Source organism: Anser cygnoides, chromosome 1 (genome assembly GCF_040182565.1).
Source record: "Anser cygnoides isolate HZ-2024a breed goose chromosome 1, Taihu_goose_T2T_genome, whole genome shotgun sequence".
Lineage (NCBI taxonomy): Eukaryota > Metazoa > Chordata > Aves > Anseriformes > Anatidae > Anser > Anser cygnoides.
Window position 1 is genome coordinate 88,883,604 of NC_089873.1, and position 18,501 is coordinate 88,902,104.

At 45.3% G+C, this 18,501-nt stretch overlaps 2 protein-coding genes across 12 annotated transcripts in view; both read right to left on the reverse strand.

Moving 5' to 3' along the window:
- The window catches only part of EPHA6 (EPH receptor A6), a 517,785-nt gene that overhangs the window by 358,196 nt on the left and 141,088 nt on the right, over nt 1-18,501 (reverse strand). The window lies entirely within an intron of this gene.
- Nucleotides 3,226-5,042, reverse strand: LOC125180752 (inositol 1,4,5-trisphosphate receptor-interacting protein-like 1). The gene has a single exon (XM_048052613.2). It carries the CDS (start codon nt 4,894-4,896, stop codon nt 3,766-3,768), a length of 1,131 nt encoding a protein of 376 aa, XP_047908570.2. The 5' UTR covers nt 4,897-5,042; the 3' UTR covers nt 3,226-3,765.

An 18,501-nucleotide genomic window follows, 5' to 3' on the forward strand; every position in this document is an offset into this window, starting at 1 on the left:
TGCACACATTTCACTACTTCACTCTTGCCATTGACAGGGTATGGAAAGCATCAAGTCAAACCATGAAGGAAAGCAGCAAAATGTCTTAAGATACGTAACATTCCTTGTGTGTATTCTGTCATATTGACAAGTTATTTTTGGCATTTTTGTCCTAGAACTAAAAAGCTGATACAACCCAAGAGCTTGCTGGATTGAATCCCTTCCCATATGGCACTAGAGAATTTAGTTCAGTTACACCAGTCCAATGTCTGAGGCTATGCAGCTGCACAGCAGTTCTTACGGACTTAATTTAATCTACAAAACCTTTACTTTAGATTAAGGGGAAAACGGGAACTCCAGCATCCTTCTCAGATCTTAGATTTTTTTTTCATTTCATGGGTGTGGGTGGGTTTATTGTTGTTGTTTCAGCAGACGACATAGGTTGATTGATGACATTTTGTTGATTATTTTTCTTTCACACTAACCTTTTGTCAAAGGAATGACTTCTAAGGACAACAGAGAGTTAGGCCTTTGACTGCATCCAGTGTTCTGAACTGCTGAGCAGATATCTTAGAAGTTTATTGCTTTAAAATACTGCTCAAGGACCCCAGCTGAGGTTGTCACCCTACTGGGTTCAGTATAGTACAAATACAAATTAAAATAAGACAGCTCTTCTCCAAGGAGTTTGAGAGCTCATCCTCTCTATCAAAGATGATTCCACTTTTTTGCAGTAAATCTAGATTTGGTTTCAAACCAAAATAAAAAGAACCTTTGGCTCATCTTCTGTTTGGTCTCAACGCAACGAGTTCCTGCCAACTTACAAACAGCAAAGCCTCAGAAATAATGAAAAGGGAAAAGAAAGCAGAAACTCAACACTGAATGTGGATTTTCATCCTGGAAATCATCAAGGGGAGAAAAGTTGCTTCCATGGAAACACATGCTGAAATGGGAGAGAAGAAGGCAGACAGCCAGTACTTTTTCCCCTGCTGAGCCTGTAGAGACCATCTCAGAAGTTGTTAATAACTAGAGGAACTGTTGTTCCCTTGGGATCCTCATGTAGCTGCTGCTCAGCCCAGTGAGACCCTGCTAGCACCAGAACATCGCCTGTTGAAACTGCGTAACAAGAAGAAACGCAAAGAGGCTTGGGATGTTGGGAATAACTTTTTTTCTCCTGACTACTGAAGAGGTGTGCTTTGCAGTCCCAGATCCTTCACCTGCTCTTACCTGGGAAGAACTAGCCTAAAAACTTCATATGAAGTCTTCATCTTTCTCATGGTTTTCCAACAGTGACCTGATCATTAGCTTCAAATAATATAAGTCTGCAAGAGTAGGTATAATTCATAAGGAAAACATTATTTGATTCTTTCTGTTCATGAATAAGCAGAAAGGGTCTTTTTGATTAGCTTAAAGCTATTCAAAAGTCAGTCAGGGCTGTAAATAACAGACGTTCTATACACTGCTCACAGACATTGCTTTACTGGAGGTCCAGTTAAGGGACCAGAGTTGTTTGTGGTGGGCATACAGGAAAGACGGATGCCTGTTCTCATTTCTGCTCTGTAAATGAATGAGTTTAGCTTTCAAAGTAAACATGAGCACTAGTTCAGTTTCTGCTTGCAATCTCTAATAGCTACTAAGTACCAGTTCCTAGAACAATTCATTATTTGAAATTACAAAGAAAAAATTGTACAGAGAACTACTGAAAAAAGAAATGAAAACAAAACTTGTTTTCATTTAAGTGGATACCAAGGAATAATGTCCATTTTGAAAGAAGTATTAAGGAATATTAAATTTGCAGGAAGGTAAAGATATATAGTAGTTGAGTTTCATTAATCAAGAAAGACTGAGGACATTCTGAAATGATCTTTGTTCCTTTAAATATTACAAAATATGGAGATGAGAAATGAGAAGGGAAGGTGCTCTGTTTTTTCTCCTAAGAACCACTTCTTTGAACAGTGCTGATTTTATTTTTAGGATAGGTTCAGTAAAAAGACCTTAATACACACAAACAGCCAAAGAAAACTGTATCTACACATCCTTCGTAATTCAAAGCAAAATGGTATAGAATTAAAGGACAAAAAATAAACCTCTTGCTTGCTATGCTGTTCTTATTTCGTGTCTCAATGGGAAGAGAATGACAGATGGAAGTATAAAGTATGTTTACTCATATCAGGCCTTTGATATGCAAATGCTTGTTCTGAAAGAATGAGAAATACACTGACCAGCAGACATCCCCTCAGAAGAGAAGCATCGCAACCTGAGAGAGAAGAGAGATAAACACTCCTTGGCAGATGCATTATGAATACTGACTACGGCAAGTTCTGCCACAACGCTTTCCTGAGGGAAGTATTATGTTTTCAAATGTAACATCTTGACAATATTTAAATGCCAAGAGTGAAAGAAGAGTGAAATATCTAAGGGATATTGCTGATGAATAAAAAACATTCACTCCACTTTATATATATATATATATTTCAGCACACTGGTAATTACATTACATAACCCCCAAGACACCACAGACAAAAGCCAAGTTCAGTCTCGTAAGGTTTGTCTCAAGGATCTCCTTTTTTTAGTCAATGGACAGACATCAGTTGATGCACAGGAGACAGCAGGCCATCATGTTAGATTCCTGCTCTGAACTGGCTGGTGGAGCCATGCTGTCTCCATTAACTTTCCAGCAAATCAGCAGAGACTAGCCTCTCCCACACTGCAATACCGTGCTTTTCTGACAACGGAGCTATAAACACTAATATTAGTTTAAAACCTGATCCAAACTGCTTTAAAAGTTTGTGACTGTAAAAACAATAAAGCTACCAATAAAGTCTCATAAATACCCACTAATATGAAATAGCTTGTTGTAACTCTACAGGGAAGCAACAATGGTCTTGAAATGCATTTAACCTCTCTTGCACCATGTAAAAACAGCTTTTCCAGTCCTTTCCACACTACTACAGTACAGAGTTTGGTTGAACAATGAAGCTTGGAGCACATCAGTAAGGTAACATTTCAGAAACACTAAAATTCAGAAACACTAAAAAAGAAATGTAACAAGAATTAAACAACTATATTTTTAGTTTGAGGACTTTGATAGGGCATGAAACAAGATAAGTCGAAAAAATGAAAAAGCCCAAATCAATACAACTAACTACCATTAAATTTAACATACCCAGTGAAATGCACTTTTAAATTTGAGATTCATCACATTCTGCAACCATCACGAGCATAGAAATGTAATGCAGTGTAAAGCAAACATGTAATTAAAGATTTTTCCCAAATTATCCCTTATGAAGGCTACATGCCACACCTAAGTATTCACAGTGGAAGTGAGGTCATGGATTTCTGTCACAAGTATTTTGGGAAAGGAAACCATCTATTAGGATTAGGAAATTAGGAGTAACAGCGTCTCAGAAAGAGCAGGGAGGCATTGGAACGGGTTGCCCAGGGAGGTGGTGGCATCACCATCCCTGGGGGTGTTCAAGGAAAGGTTCAACGTAGTGCTTAGGGACATGGTTTATTGGGTGACATTGGTGGCAGGTTGATGGTAGGACCAGATGACCTTGGAGGTCTTTTCCAACCTTACTGTTTCTAGGATGTGAGCATATTCTATGATGTCATTACCACATCTTGGGCACGGTCTTGGGCAGCCTGCTCTAGGTGGCCTTGCTTGAGCAGGGGGAATGTCTGCAAGGACAGTCACGGACAGAGTGTATGTTAACACGACTAATTTATTGGCGTCTGCATAGGCTGAAGCTCCTGGATGGAACGGAGTCTCTCCAAGGGTCTGGGTGGTCACTGCCCGCTGCTAACAGGTGTCTCTGTTGCGCTGCTGGAGAAACTGGTGTTGTGCAGCGGCGCCGTGCTGCTGGTGAAGCCTTCCACGGCCGACTCCAGGCTCAGGAAGGAGTCCGAGTCGTCTATCTGCACCCCAAACGTGAACTCGATGGAGAGGGTGCTCTCGGAGGCGCTGGCCAGCTTGATCTTGCAGGAGCGGCGGGAGGGCAGCACCGTCAGGCGGCAGTGGCGCGACTGCGGCAGAAGCTGCCAGGCTGCTTTCACCAAGGCCTGGAACCAGCGGGTGGTTTTCTCCACATTCAGGTAGGAGCCGCTGCAGAGGGTGCGTAGCAGGCTGGGCTCCTGTCTTCTCCTCAGCTCGTCCTCGGGGTGGTGGAGGAAGCACAGCATGTCCCCCACCAGCCGCTCCCTCGCGCAGGCGCACTCCAGCTCCACGTGCAGGCCAGGCTTCCTTGCCGACGTCTCCCCCTCGGCGCCCAGCTCCGGGTGGAAGGCGTGCCCGGGCGGAGGCCTCAGGGGCACGAGCAGGCGGTAGAGGACGTTGTCTTCCCGGGCGCTCCAGCCTTCGTAGAGGCAGCCCACGCCAATGGCCGGCTGCAGCCGTGGGTTGGAGAGGCAGTTCCTGGACAGTCCTCGGCAGGCACCAAGAAGATCGTCCACCAGCTCCTCCACCACCTTGCACTTGTCGGCCATGTAGGGCGCCGGCCACTGGGTGCTATCGGCCCAAACTCTGCCCAGATCCCAGCTGTCATCAGCGTCGCTGTCTTCGTCTGCATCGTCATTGTCCTCCTCATCCCTTGCAGAGCTGCCGTGTTCACTGCTGCTGCCCATCTCACGGCTCCGTTTCCTGAGCCAGCGGCAGAGCCCAAAGATCAGGACAAGGAGCTCAACCAAGGCCCAGAGCTGCCACTGCTTCGATGCAGTGAAGAGCAGAGCTCCCAGGGCCACCCCGCTCTGCTCCTGGCTGCTCTCCTCCATCTCTTGCAGCAGCCGAGCCATGCCGTCAATCAGCTGCTCTGCATGCTGCTGCACTCTCTCGTGCCCATCCGCATCCAGATGATCGTTCACCAGCCATGGCTTCTGGACAATGCCCAGCACAGCCAGGGCGAGGAAGATCAGGCGAGCCATGGCTTGCAGGAGGTGCGAACCGCACTCACCGACGGCCAAGGCCACAGTGTGGTGGCGCTGCCTGCTGCTGGCCCTGATGACAGCTCCCCCGCTGTGACGCGTCCTTTGTGCTGTCACAGGCACCACAGCCGCATCACGGCAACCCCCCTCGCGTCACCTCCCTGCAAGTTTGTGGGAAGGTCCTTGCAGCTCTTGGACATGAGAAGACTTATCATGTCACACGGAAGGTCCCTAAAACAGTGACAAATTTCTTCTTCTCTTAATATGTGACGCAAAACATTCTTGCTCTTACTCCTTCTGATATAAATACGATTTCTTGAATGTCTTTGTGGTAAATTATCAAGGGGAAAAGAACACTGGTGAAAAGGAAGGTGAAAAGGAAGCTGTAGATGGTGATGAGGTCGCTCGCTCCTCAGCCTTCTCTTCTCTAAGCTGAACAACCCAAGTTACCTCTGCTGCTCCTCATAAGCTTTCCCCTCTGGACCCTTCACCGTCTTTGTTGGCCTCCTTTGGACACTCTTTAGTTGTTTTGTACCCTCCTTCTACTGCGGTGCCCAAAACTGCTGACTCCTATCCAATTTGCCATCGACCAGAACCCCCAGCTCCTTTTCTGTGGGGCTGCTCTCCAGCCTCTCATCCCCCAGTCTGCATGTATGTTCAGGATTGCCCCTTCCCAGGGGAAGAATCCAGCACTCCCTCTTGTTAGACTGGATACAGTTGATGACCGCCCGGCACTCTAGTCTGTCAAGATCTCTCTGCAAGGCCTCTCTACCCTTGAGGGAGTCAACAGCGCCTCCCAGTTCAGTGTCACCGGTTTAGTGTCACCTACTCAAAACACCTTCAAGTCCTACGCCCGAGTCCTTTATGAAGACATTGAGGAGAACCGGACCAAAAATGGAGCCCTGGGCAACGCCACTAGGGGCTGGCCAGCAGCCTGATGAAACCCCATTTGCCATAACCCTTTGAGCCTGAGCCTCCAGGCAATTGTTCACCCATCATACTATGCATTTGTCTAGCTGTAGGCTGGACGTTTTGTCCAGAAGGATACTGTGTGAAGCAGTATCAAAAGCTCTGCTGAAATCCAGAAAGATGACATCAGCTGGCTTCCCTAGGTCAACTAGATGGGAAAGGCTGTTGTAAAAGGAAATGAAGTTCGTTCAGCAGGACTTTCCCCTCACGAACCTGTGTTGTCTACGACCGATGACCGCGTTGTCTTTCAAGTGTTTTTCAGTAACTCCTAGAATAATTTTCTCCATACTTTTACCTGGCACTGAGGCGAGACTGACAGGCCTGTAATTACCACGTCTTGGGCATGGTCTTGGGCAGCCTGCTCTAGGTGGCCTTGCTTGTGCAGGGGAAACGGACCAGGTGACCTCCAGAGGTCGCTTCTAACTTGAACTGGTCTGTGGTTCTTTTTTTGGAAAGTGTTTCCCAATTGCGTGTCAGCGGTGCACTCAGTACCCTATGTCCATGTTCCCCCCCCCCCGAGTGCTGCACAGGCCGTCACAGACAGAGCGTTTGTTAACATGAGCAATTTATTGGCCTCTGCATAGGCGGAAGCTCCTGGACGGAATGGACTCTCTCCAAGAGGTTGAGTGGTCACTGCCTGCTGCTATCAGCTGTTTGTGTTGCAAGCCTCCACACATCTTGCCGAGGCGACCGGCTCCGGGGCAGACGCGTGCTGCAGCGGAGCGCGGGATCGGGACAGGCAGGGCTATTTTTCGGGCATCGAGCCTACGTGAGGGAGCCGCCAGGCACCGGCAGCCCTCGTGAGGGAGGCTGACGAGGCGTAGGCGGAGCCAGCAGCGTCAGCGACAGCTCCTCCCCCCGGCCGTTCAAAGGCGGCCCTTAGGGAGCGCGAGCGACCAGGAGCGCGGCGAACAGGGCCGGCAAACAGGGAGTGACGCGGGGGAGTGACGCGGCAGTTAGCGAGGCAGTTAGCGCGGGCAGGAAGGGCGGGGACCCATCGTCGCTCTGTTGCAGCTACCTCTCCCTTCCGTGCTTGTAACCTGCTTGCGTAGAACCTGACCATGGTATCAACCAGGCAGAAAACCGTGGCCTCCGCATCTCGTGCGGCATCTCCAGCCACGGTCACCACGGTGGCTACTCAGACGGAGGGATCCGGGAAACACGCAGCCGCCCAGGTCCTGGGCTGCAGAGTGTGCCCCAGCCTTCTGTCGGTCTCCGACAGCAGTGGTGGGTATGCCTGTGGGAGGTGTGCCCAGGTTGAAGAACTGCTCAGCCAGGTAGCGGTGCTCCGGGAGGAGGTGAACAGGCTCAGAAGCATCAGGGAATCGGAGATGGAAATTGACTGGTGGAGGTGCACTCTACCCTCTCTGAGGCAGGCTCATGAACCTGCCACAGCACAGGCGTCTCCTGTTATGCAGAAGACGGAGGTTCCCTCCTCCTGCCAGGCAGTGGGAAGAGACCTAGATCATGGGGGGGAATGGAGGCAGGTGCCTATTCGGGGTGGTAGGCGAGCCCTCTCTCTGCCCACCTCACCTTCTCATCTACCCTTAAATAATCGATATGAAGGACTAGAACAAGACAATCTGAATGACAAAGTAGATAAAAACCCGTCCCAGCTGGAGGGGGCGCCTAAGACAAGGCGACCTACACATCGCATTGTCACATCATCCTTCAAAAAAGAAAGAAGGGCTATTGTTATGGGGGGCTCCCTTCTGAAAGGGACAGAGGGACCGATATGCCGAGCGGACCCAACCCGCAGAGAAGTCTGTTGCCTCCCTGGGGCTCGGGTGAGAGACTTCGCCAAGAAAGTCCAGCGCCTGGTACGGCCCACTGACTACTACCCGCTACTGGTCTTTCAGGCTGGTAGCGGTGAAGTAGCAACGAGAAGTCCGAAGGCGATCAAAAGAGACTTTAGGGATTTGGGGCGACTACTTAGAGGATCAGGGGCGCAGGTTGTGTTTGCCTCTGTCCTTCCGATAGGGGGGATCGAAGCTGAAAGGCGTGCTGTTCACATAAACTCGTGGCTTCGAGACTGGTGTGACCGGCAGAACTTTGGGTTCTTTGATCACGGGAAGGTCTATGCTACACAGGGCCTGATGGCACCGGATGGGATGTGCCTCTCTCGGAGAGGGGTAAGGATCTTTGGTCAGGAGTTGGCAGGGCTGATAGATAGGGCTTTAAACTAGAGTCGAAGGGGGAAGGGGCTAAAACCAGGCACGCCGGTGAAGACCTAAGGGAAGGTACGCTAGAATCAGAGGGGCTGGGTGCCAGTGAGGTCCTTCGGGCAGATCCACAAGGTGCTGAGTGTAAGGAGACGCACCTGAAGTGCTTCTACACGAACGCACGCAGTATGAGGAATAAAATGGATGAGCTAGAAGTCCTGGCCCAGTCCCGCAACTACGACATCATCGGCATAAGCGAAACCTGGTGGGATGAGTCCTGTGACTGGGGTGTTGCGATAGATGGTTACAGGCTCTTCAGGAGGGACAGGCAGGGTAGGCGAGGTGGTGGGGTGGCGATGTATGTGAAGCAGGGGCTGGACTGTGTGGAAATTCAGGTCGGCGATGGCAAAGTTGAGAGCCTCTGGGTAAGGATCAAGGGACGAACGAATAAAGGGGATGTCGTTGTGGGAGTCTATTACAGACCGCCTGGCCAGGACGATAGCGCCGATAAATTATTCTTTACAGAACTAAGAGAGGCCTCGAGATTAACTCCCCTTGTCCTTATGGGGGACTTCAACTTGCCAGACGTTAACTGGGAGTGCCACACGGCTGACACGAGCAAGTCCAGGAGGTTCATGAAGCACCTAGATGATAACTTCTTGGTGCAGGTGCTAACGGAGCCAACTAGGAAAGGTGCCCTCCTAGACCTGTTGCTAGAAAACAGGGAGGGTCTGGTGGGAGATGTGGTGATTGGTGGCCGCCTTGGTCAAAGTGACCATGAAGTGGTTGAGTTCAAAATTTACGGTGACAGAAGGAAAAGTGCCACCAAAACCTCATCCCTAGATATGGGGAAAGCGGACTTCAGGCTGCTCAGGGAACTAGTCAGCAAGGTCCCCTGGGAAACTGCTCTTGAAGGCCTCGATGTCCACCAGTGCTGGTCATTCTTTAAGCGATGCCTCCTAGAAGCACAAGATCAGGCAATTCCTAAATATCGCAAGTCAGGCAGGCGGGGCAGGAGGCTGGCGTGGCTGACCAGGAACATTCTAATGGAGATTAGGCGGAAACAGAGAGTGTTTCGCTACTGGAAGGAGGGCCAGGTGTCATGGAAAGAATACAGGGATGCTGTTCGTGTTTGTAGGCAGAAAATTCGTGTGGCCAAAGCCCACCTAGAGTTGAAGCTGGCTGTGTCTGTGAGAGAAAATAAAAAGGGCTTTTTCAGATATGTGAATGGAAAAAGGAGAACTAAAGAATACATAGGGCCGCTCCTTGATAGGGAAGGTCTCCTCACAGACAATGACATAGGCAAAGCAGAGACGCTTAACGCCTTCTTCGCCTCTGTCTTCAATGCCAATGATGGGCTTCGGGACCCAGGGTGCCCTGAGCTGGAGGACCGGGACGGTGGGGATGACAAACTCCCAACCGACCCTGAACGTGTGCGGGATTTGCTACTCCACCTGGATCCCTACAAGTCCATGGGTCCGGATGGGATTCATCCCCGGGTGCTGAAAGAGCTGGCGGACGTCATCGCGGAACCTCTCTCAATTATTTTTCAACGATCCTGGGAATTTGGAGAGGTCCCGGTAGACTGGAAGCTGGCAAATGTTGTGCCGATTTACAAGAAGGGTCAGAAAGAAGACCCTAGCAATTACAGGCCTGTCAGTCCCATGTCAGTGCCTGGTAAAATCATGGAGAAGATGGTTCTCGAACTTATTGAGGCTCACCTGGGGGACAAAGCAGTCATTGGTCCCAGCCAGCATGGGTTTGTGAAGGGTAGGTCCTGCCTAACTAACCTGATTTCCTTTTATGATAAGATCACCCGTATGATGGACCAAGGGAAACCAGCTGATGTGATTTTTTTGGACTTCAGCAAGGCTTTTGACACGGTTTCCCATAGGATCCTACTGGACAAAATGTCCACCATACAGCTAAATAAAAACATCATACGATGGGTGAGCAATTGGCTAACGGGCAGGGCCCAAAGGGTTATGGTAAATGGGGCTGCGTCAGGCTGGCGGGCGGTCACCAGTGGGGTCCCTCAAGGCTCCATTTTAGGGCCGGTACTTTTCAATATTTTTATAAACGATCTGGATGTAGGAATAGAAGGTATTTTGAGCAAGTTTGCTGATGACACCAAACTTGGAGGAGTTGTGGACTCGAATGAGGGTGGAAAGGCCTTGCAGAGGGATCTGGATAGGTTGGAGAGCTGGGCGATCATCAACCGCATGAAGTTCAATAAGAGCAAGTGCCGGGTCCTGCACCTGGGACGGGGAAACCCTGGCTGCACGTACAGACTGGGCGATGAGACGCTGGAGAGCAGCCTAGAAGAGAGGGATCTGGGGGTCGTGGTAGACAGCAAGCTGAATATGAGCCAGCAGTGTGCCCTGGCGGCCAGGAGGGCCAACCGTGTCCTGGGGTGCATCAAGCACGGCATCGCTAGTAGGTCAAGGGAGGTGATTGTCCCGCTCTACTCTGCGCTGGTGCGGCCTCACCTCGAGTACTGTGTGCAGTTCTGGGCACCACAGTATAAAAAGGACATGAAACTGTTGGAGAGTGTACAGAGGAGGGCTACGAAGATGGTGAAAGGCCTGGAGGGGAAGACGTACGAGGAACGGCTGAGGTCACTGGGCCTGTTCAGCCTGGAGAAGAGGAGGCTGAGGGGAGACCTCATCACAGTCTACAACTTCCTCGTAAGGGGGTGTCGAGAGGCAGGAGACCTTTTCTCCATTAACACCAGTGACAGGACCCGCGGGAACGGGGTTAAGCTGAGGCAGGGGAAATTTAGGCTCGACATCAGGAGGGGGTTCTTCACAGAGAGGGTGGTTGCACACTGGAACAGGCTCCCCAGGGAAGTGGTCACTGCACCGAGCCTGTCTGAATTTAAGAAGAGATTGGACTGTGCACTTAGTCACATGGTCTGAACTTTTGGGTAGACCTGTGCGGTATCAAGAGTTGGACTTGATGATCCTTAAGGGTCCCTTCCAACTCAGGATATTCTATGATTCTATGATCTTCCTCAGCTGCCCGGGACCCCAAATACCGTTTCGCTGCAGAGAAACTGTTCCAGAGCAATTCCCACTGCCTGTTGAGCATTGTCTTCTGTGTGTCCGATGTGCTCAGTCCTGAGGCACCAGCACCCAGCGGATGTCTGGGACAGGCAGATTCTCCAGCTTGGCGCATGGCAGGCACACTGAGGCCCATCAGTGGGCCTCAGTAAACTCAATTTTGGGAGTTTTTCAGTAACTCCCAGAAGAAAAATAAAAATAAAAACATTAAAAAAAAAACACTCCATAGTTTTACCTGGCACTGAAGTGAGACTGACTAGAGGGAACAGCCTCACGTTGCGCCAGGGAAGGCTTCGGTTGGAAATTAGGAGGCATTTCTTCTGAGAAAGAGTACTCAGGCATTGGAACTGGTTGCCCAGGGAGGTGGTGGCATCACCATCCCTGGGGGTGTTCAAGGAAAGGTTGGACCTGGTGGTGGTAGGGGAACATTTGTCTAGATGATCTTGAAGGTCTTTTCCAACCCTAATGATATTATGATTATTACTTTGTTAGTTTTATCATGGAGTTCTGAGTAATGACAGCTATTGTAACCATTTCTTTGTTCCTCCAGAGTGCTGTCTTTTACATCCCTGCTCTACTCGTCTTAAATTAAAATGATACAACGCAAGTGGTAGCAAAAATCTAAAAAGCATTCTTCAGAAACAGAAATCAGTAACTGCAGGAAGACCTAGGAGAATACATATGGAAAAGTAGAAGAACTAACATTCTTGAAGCCAAGAGTAAACAGTATAAGAATATCTTTCATATTGCTACTACTAATTTCTGAAGTACCAGAAAAGTTTCATTGTGCTCTTGTCCTTGATCAAGCTGATTTTTAAGTTAAATTGGTTTGCTGATGCTATTAACGTTTAGCTAAAGATGGTAAGGTACAGGTGTAAAGAGCCAATCAAATACCCATTACCTGTATTGCTTCTCTTGTAAGTACACTGTGGTTTCTTGCATGCAAGCAACTGTAAAAGTTACTGAAGACAGTGATTTGGTCAAAAAATCAATAGGTTGTTTTATAGCTACTGCACCTTCATTTCTTTCAGGTTACCTAATTTATCGCTAAAGAGTAGGCAAGTCCATAAATCAGCAACAAAGATAGCAGTCTCACAGGTTTCTCTTGAAAGAAAATCTTTTTGATATTATATACAATTCTTTTCCTAACTATAAATATTACTACCTAGTAGATTCCATCATCGGTTGCTATGCCTTAGAAATTATATTTTTATTTCTGCAAGGTTGAGGATTACTTATGTAAAAAAATGAAAACAGCTTTAAAATATTTTGAATTACAGCTTCCACACCATAGATAAAATACTTCTTTCTGATCAGGAGATTGCAGTTTTTATGATATGTTTACAATGCAGCAGCTTCTAGCTACAGCTAAATAACTGCATGCAGAAGAACTAGCACTGTGATTAACAATTCTCCTACTAGGATCTGGGGAGCAGCAATGCTAACTGGTAATGTCTGTGAAGGAATACTCCAGCAGAGAGTTCAGGTCACCAAACTGCACAACAAGCTTGAACACTGCAGCACGGGTAAGGAGAGGTGATAGAAATACGACCGGTAAATAAAAAAAGGTGTGTGGACACTGTGAAATAACTTAGATCCCCATCTCTGCTCTGGGCCTGTGGTCATCCATCCCACGTGCTAGTTCCCTCCAGGTCTACCTTTCTTCTTGAGAGGTAGAATCTTCTCATCTGCAGATCTTTTCCTTGGGGTGTCCCTGGCATTGGTGGCTGCACCCATGGCAGCCAGGCTCACCGGGAAAGTGGGCAATGAGGACCTTGGAGCCAGCTCTTTATGGTCACCAGTATGGTGAGGAGCAGGGGGAATAACTCAGCCAAATACATCGATCGCAGCCCAAAACCCCAGCTAGTGCCTTGTTAAGCTGCTAGCACAGACACCTGGACAAGAAAATAGCAAGACACCATGCACTGTGGAGCATTTCCAGCAGTCAGCCCTAGCCCCAGCCTCTACTGGCACTGTCCCACAGAGAGGTGTGGGAGAAGCATCCACTCCTGGTGGGTGGGTATGGCCTTCCCAAACTTAGGGCCAGGAAATGTGTTCCGAACTGGAGCCATCCACCCAGGCACTGCTACAGGAGTGGTAGGGTCTGAAAATGCTGCCCCTTCAGATCTTTTCTCCTTGCCATATTGTCACAAAGAAACTTATTCAACATTTATGGGGGAAGAGCGATCATCATGTCACCTTTTAAAACGTGTATAGCTTTGGATCATTAGACTAGGTAATATATTTTATGAAGGCTATGCCGTTTTATCAAGAGACAGCCTGCAAGCATCGTTTTACACTTACTGGAGAAAAAAATATTTTTCTGTAGGCTATTGCAGGCTACAGTGATTAACGTGACCTACATTTTGGAAAAAAACAGAATATATCCATAGAGAGCAATCCTACAATTATTTGCAGATTTGATTTATATTGTGATTACTTATTCACTATTACTTCAGCTACCTGGAACATGAGTGGATTGTTTTAAAATTTCTTCTCATTTAGCGAGGCCACTTATTTCCTTAGCAGAAGAATTCAGTTTATGCAAAGTTCCTCTAATCACAGCATTGTGTTATGATTTTTTTTTTTTAAATTTAAACATATCACTAATTTTTAAAATGTCATGGTAATACATTTGCATGTGAATGTCAAAACACTTGTATAAAGCAGCCTGAGCTGTTAGAATACATTTTTTCCTACCATTTTCCTTCCTATATTGCTTATTTAAAAAAACAACAGCAAACTCACCATACCAATTGTATGAAGAATTGCTGCACGAGTATTAAGTCACACTAATGGCAAATTATGAAAGTGGTTGTACCTGCTGATCCCTGTGTTGTCTCCCCTCTAATCTGAGCCTACACAAGTATTTTAAGAGAAATAAAGTTGACAACTGGATTTTTTTTTCCTGATTGTATTTACAATCATGTATTAACAATTCCTTAACGACTGACTTGATTCTAAATTACATGGCCTTAATGAATCTTATCCACTATTTTCCTTTTGAAACTAAAAAAAATTATCACAATACTTAAATTGCATCTTCACACCATCCCTCCCCCCACCCAAATAATAACTTAAAAAAAAACAACTACCTGGTTCTTAACTGAGATCTGCTAACAGTGAAATGGCTGATACTAAAATTTGAGTTGCGTGAAAATAGTAAAAAGAGCCCAGCTAAATGATGTAGACCTATCCTTAGGTTCGTCCCAATTGCAGTATTAGAAAACTGTATCCAATGATGGAAGAGGCCAAAATGAAGGCTGCTAGACTGATCAGCAGGAAGAACGCAGCCACACAACTCATTCTGTGCAAACAGAAAAAAACCTCTAGAACAGAGGTTTATTAAAGATGGCATGCACATCTGTACCTGGCTTTTCTTGAGCATACACATTAGTAAGTTCTTGCTGCCACAGCAAACTAATCCTACAGTATGACAGCGTCTAGTGTCTATTAATTTCAGCTATGGAGTCATGTTGGATTTTGCTACTTTCATCTGCTAGAACACTCTGAACTGTACTTACCTTATAACATGTGTCCAAAGAATCCTTACAGAAAAAACTCTGGAAGATAGAATTGGCATTGCTTTTTGTTTACTGTTGAAATTTTTCAGCAACTTCACAGATCAGAGTAAGTGCATTGAAACAACTTATTTGCAAGCTTAGGTCAAGTCTTACTTGAAAGAAATACTCAATTTGCCCTTGCTACCAGATTAAAACCTAAGCTCCCGAGCCATTAAAACATCAATAATCAATTTTTGCATTATATTGATGTACTTTAAGGGTTCATTGTTTACCAGTCATCAGCATACAGAGAAGGTAAGAGAAAATGGTTTTCATTGTCCAAGAATACCTTTCAAAGTATTTCTTGGATCATCTTCAGTCATGATCAAATCATGAACTGCACCTCATCCCATTATCCCATCCCATCATGTACCACCATTATTTACCACTTTCTGTAACATCACTATCAATTGTACCACAAAGTGACTGCAAAAGAGAGGCCAACATGCTGCTTTAGTGTTCTCTGCTGCTGTCCATCACAACAGTTGCAGCTATCCAAAACCAGTAAGGATAGTAAGCTTCTATTTCCTCCCTTTTTTCGGGAGGGAAATTCTCTGCTTGTGTGTGGGATTTTTTTTTTCCTAGGTAGGGCAGCTGTATCTCATTCAGCCTATGCTTTACCAAAGAGGATGAGTTTCACAGACTTCTATGAATTTCAAGTTTATCTGAATCAATCATTTGGCTACAACAACTGTGAATATATTTTTCCTCTCCTCTTGTGATTTTTATTCTGAAGTTGTTAACAAGAACAGACATGACTGTAGAAGTTTGTGGTAGTTAACAACTTTGGACAGAATAGCTAATAAATCAGGTTGCTGAGACATTAACTGCTTAAAGAAAGAAGAGAATGGCATCCATCTAATACTGGAAGAAGAGCAATAGTTTAAAAGCTTTGCAAAGGTCTAGAATATGCAGAGAACATTGATCTGCATTTTGCACTAGCATTAGCGCATCCCATTCATACATATAAACACGTATGCTTAAAAAACAAAACAGTTTTCAGCTATTTTGAGCCATTCACCAAATCTAGTGAAACTTTGCATCATTGGCCAGGCTTCCACCAACTGACCAGGATCCATCCAAAGACCTCAGGCAGTACAGATCACTGAAAAATCTCTTTAACTGGACTTTGTCAACACGGTGGCCATTTCCTTATGAACATTATGAATTTTACACAGGCTTCTTTTCCCTCTGCTGTCTGTTTTTCAGTTCAACACAGTAACTTATTTTGGGACTTCTCATTAAAATCAAGAACTTTCACCCAGGAAAAATGATATTAAAAAATCTACTACCCTGATCAAGTCAAAAATATTATAACCTGCACAACCTAAATTACTCTATGAAACAACACTGAAAAAAATTACCCCCCTGCCAGATATTAACCACTAGCCATTATATGCTGATTTTCTGACAAAGAATAGAATATCTTCCATGGTTGTGGCAAAGTAATTACTTTTTTTTTTTTAATTAAAGATAACCACAAACCATTCAAATTATTTTTTTTTTATATATATATTTTTTCATCAGCAGTATAATTCATGATTCTTAAAGAAGGCATTCTAAAATGCATAGCATAAAAGAAAAAAAAAGTTTTGATCACTCCAAATTTTACCTCAGAACTTCCCTTTGAACAGAACCCAGATTTACTGAGAATTGAAAAAGAAATTTTACAAACTTAGTCCTTCACAGAATTTCTCTTACCAGAATGGTGTGCCATGGCTTGTTAATGATGATAACAATGTATATAATTTTTAACAACTAAGAAATTATGCATTGTAAATATACAGAAAGATAATGAAGAGGAGTACAAGCACAGGTAATCATATATATTATTCATTTACTGTGATTAGAAGGACCCCTATTCTGATTTTGAATAGAAAACTTACTCCTACTCTGGGATTTGCCTCTACTGGCCTCCTAAACACCATCAGCCAAACATGTCTTTAGGCATTCCTCCAGGCCTGTCCTCAGGGTCTTCTCTGCCTCCTAACTTCGCATAGCCTTGCAACTTCTTTTATGTTTTCTTGTACATGTGGTAGAACATCTTTTCCAAGTTAAAAAAAAATTAAAAATATTTTAACACCTTTAACTATTATTCAAGTCTCTGATATCCCAGTGACTCAAGACTAAAATTCTGACAGCCCCTGAAAAACTGCATTTTAAAAAGTGGTTTCTCAAATATTGCTGTTAAATACTTGCGAAGTGTGACAATGATATATTATGGTGATCATAGTCACCAAGTGAAATAAATACATCAGCCTGATGGAATACTGATCAAGTTTTGGATTTTTTTTTTTCTCTCCAGCTTCTTGCATGAACTGCCAGAACACATAGACACTGGTATTCAAAATACTTTACATATTCAAAGGATTTTAGGAAAATGTGAAAAATTATATCCAGTCTTGACCACTCAGTTTTTCCATGACAATCAGTTTACACAAAATTCAAATCTGTATTTTGACTCTGCATAAAAGAAATATTGCTATTAAACACACTGTTCCACAGGGACTTTATTAGGGCTGCTGCTGAACTGTTCATCATTTTAATTAGAATTAACACTTTCATCTTGTTTATGAATATATGTAAGATAAGCTTTGAAATATTTAACATCTGGGAATACCGTCAAGCTGTCACAGCAAAATTAAGACATTTCACATACATAACATTATTATATAATAACTAGATACCAAATAACTAAACGTTCATTGTTAGCATTTGGAGTATAATCTCTCTATGCATACATTTCCATGTCCTTTGGGACATGCTTTGATCATTATCCCTTTGAAGCAACACTTCTTTAAAGAGAGAGATTTCAAGTGCAGTCCTTGACTCTGTTAGATGTTTCACTGGTAGGTATGAGACCTATTTTACATAATTTATTCTACCTTTAGCAGACATAGCCCTAGAAGAACACAAGCTTACCGCAGTGAGTTGGCTCCCCTGGATCACCTTCCTTTGCAGAGATATTTATTTATTGGGCTACAGAGATTATTTATAGGCATTACTGTTTAAAAGACCACCATCACCAGGTCAGCCACCTCTTGCCTACGCAAGATTTAATCTCCTGTGATTTGATGGGACTGCCAAAAATAAAATTAAGGAAAAACCACACCTTCAAGAAAAGGATTTCCAGCACATGAAGTAAAATGCTACCAGCCTATGTTAGAGAGCTCATTGTTTTGAGATGTGTCAGACAGTAGGCCTTTATTAATTTAACCCTTTAGATCTCCTTCAACCACCAAAACCTACATATCGCCACTTAGATTATGAGAAGTGCACACACCAGATGCATGTTGGGTGAGGTTCAGACAACTGATAACAACCCAAAGACGAGGCCAGATCTGGGGCTGACTCTCCGAGAGTTGCTGGAGAGGATGCCCAGGGAGCAGTGACCAGCAGCTGGGGCCTGAAAGAAGCTCAGGGAGGTGGGAGACCTGGGGGCCACCAGCAGCAAGAAGGGCTGGGGTGGTCGGGGCTGGCTCTGTGGGGCACTCAGAGCACAAGATGGCTGCCGCATGTCACTGCCGCCAAAATGGCGTTGGGGAACGCTAAGTCGAGTAGTGGTTAAGAACCTGACATGAGCCACCAGCTGTAACAGCACTGATTACAACCCATATGACACCACATGCATAAACCTGTAGGGAAGAGCTAACACTGGGTAACCAGTAAGAATTAACATTAGTTTCTATAGGCTTTATTTTCTTCCAAACCTTGCTTCAAGCACAACACACACCTAAGCTCCCCTACAACTTCTCAGACCTACCTTCACAATTGGAATTCAACATTCAGCAAATGAGCATACCATATGGATGTCAAAACACGAGAACTTGTGGATTAATAGTTTAATCC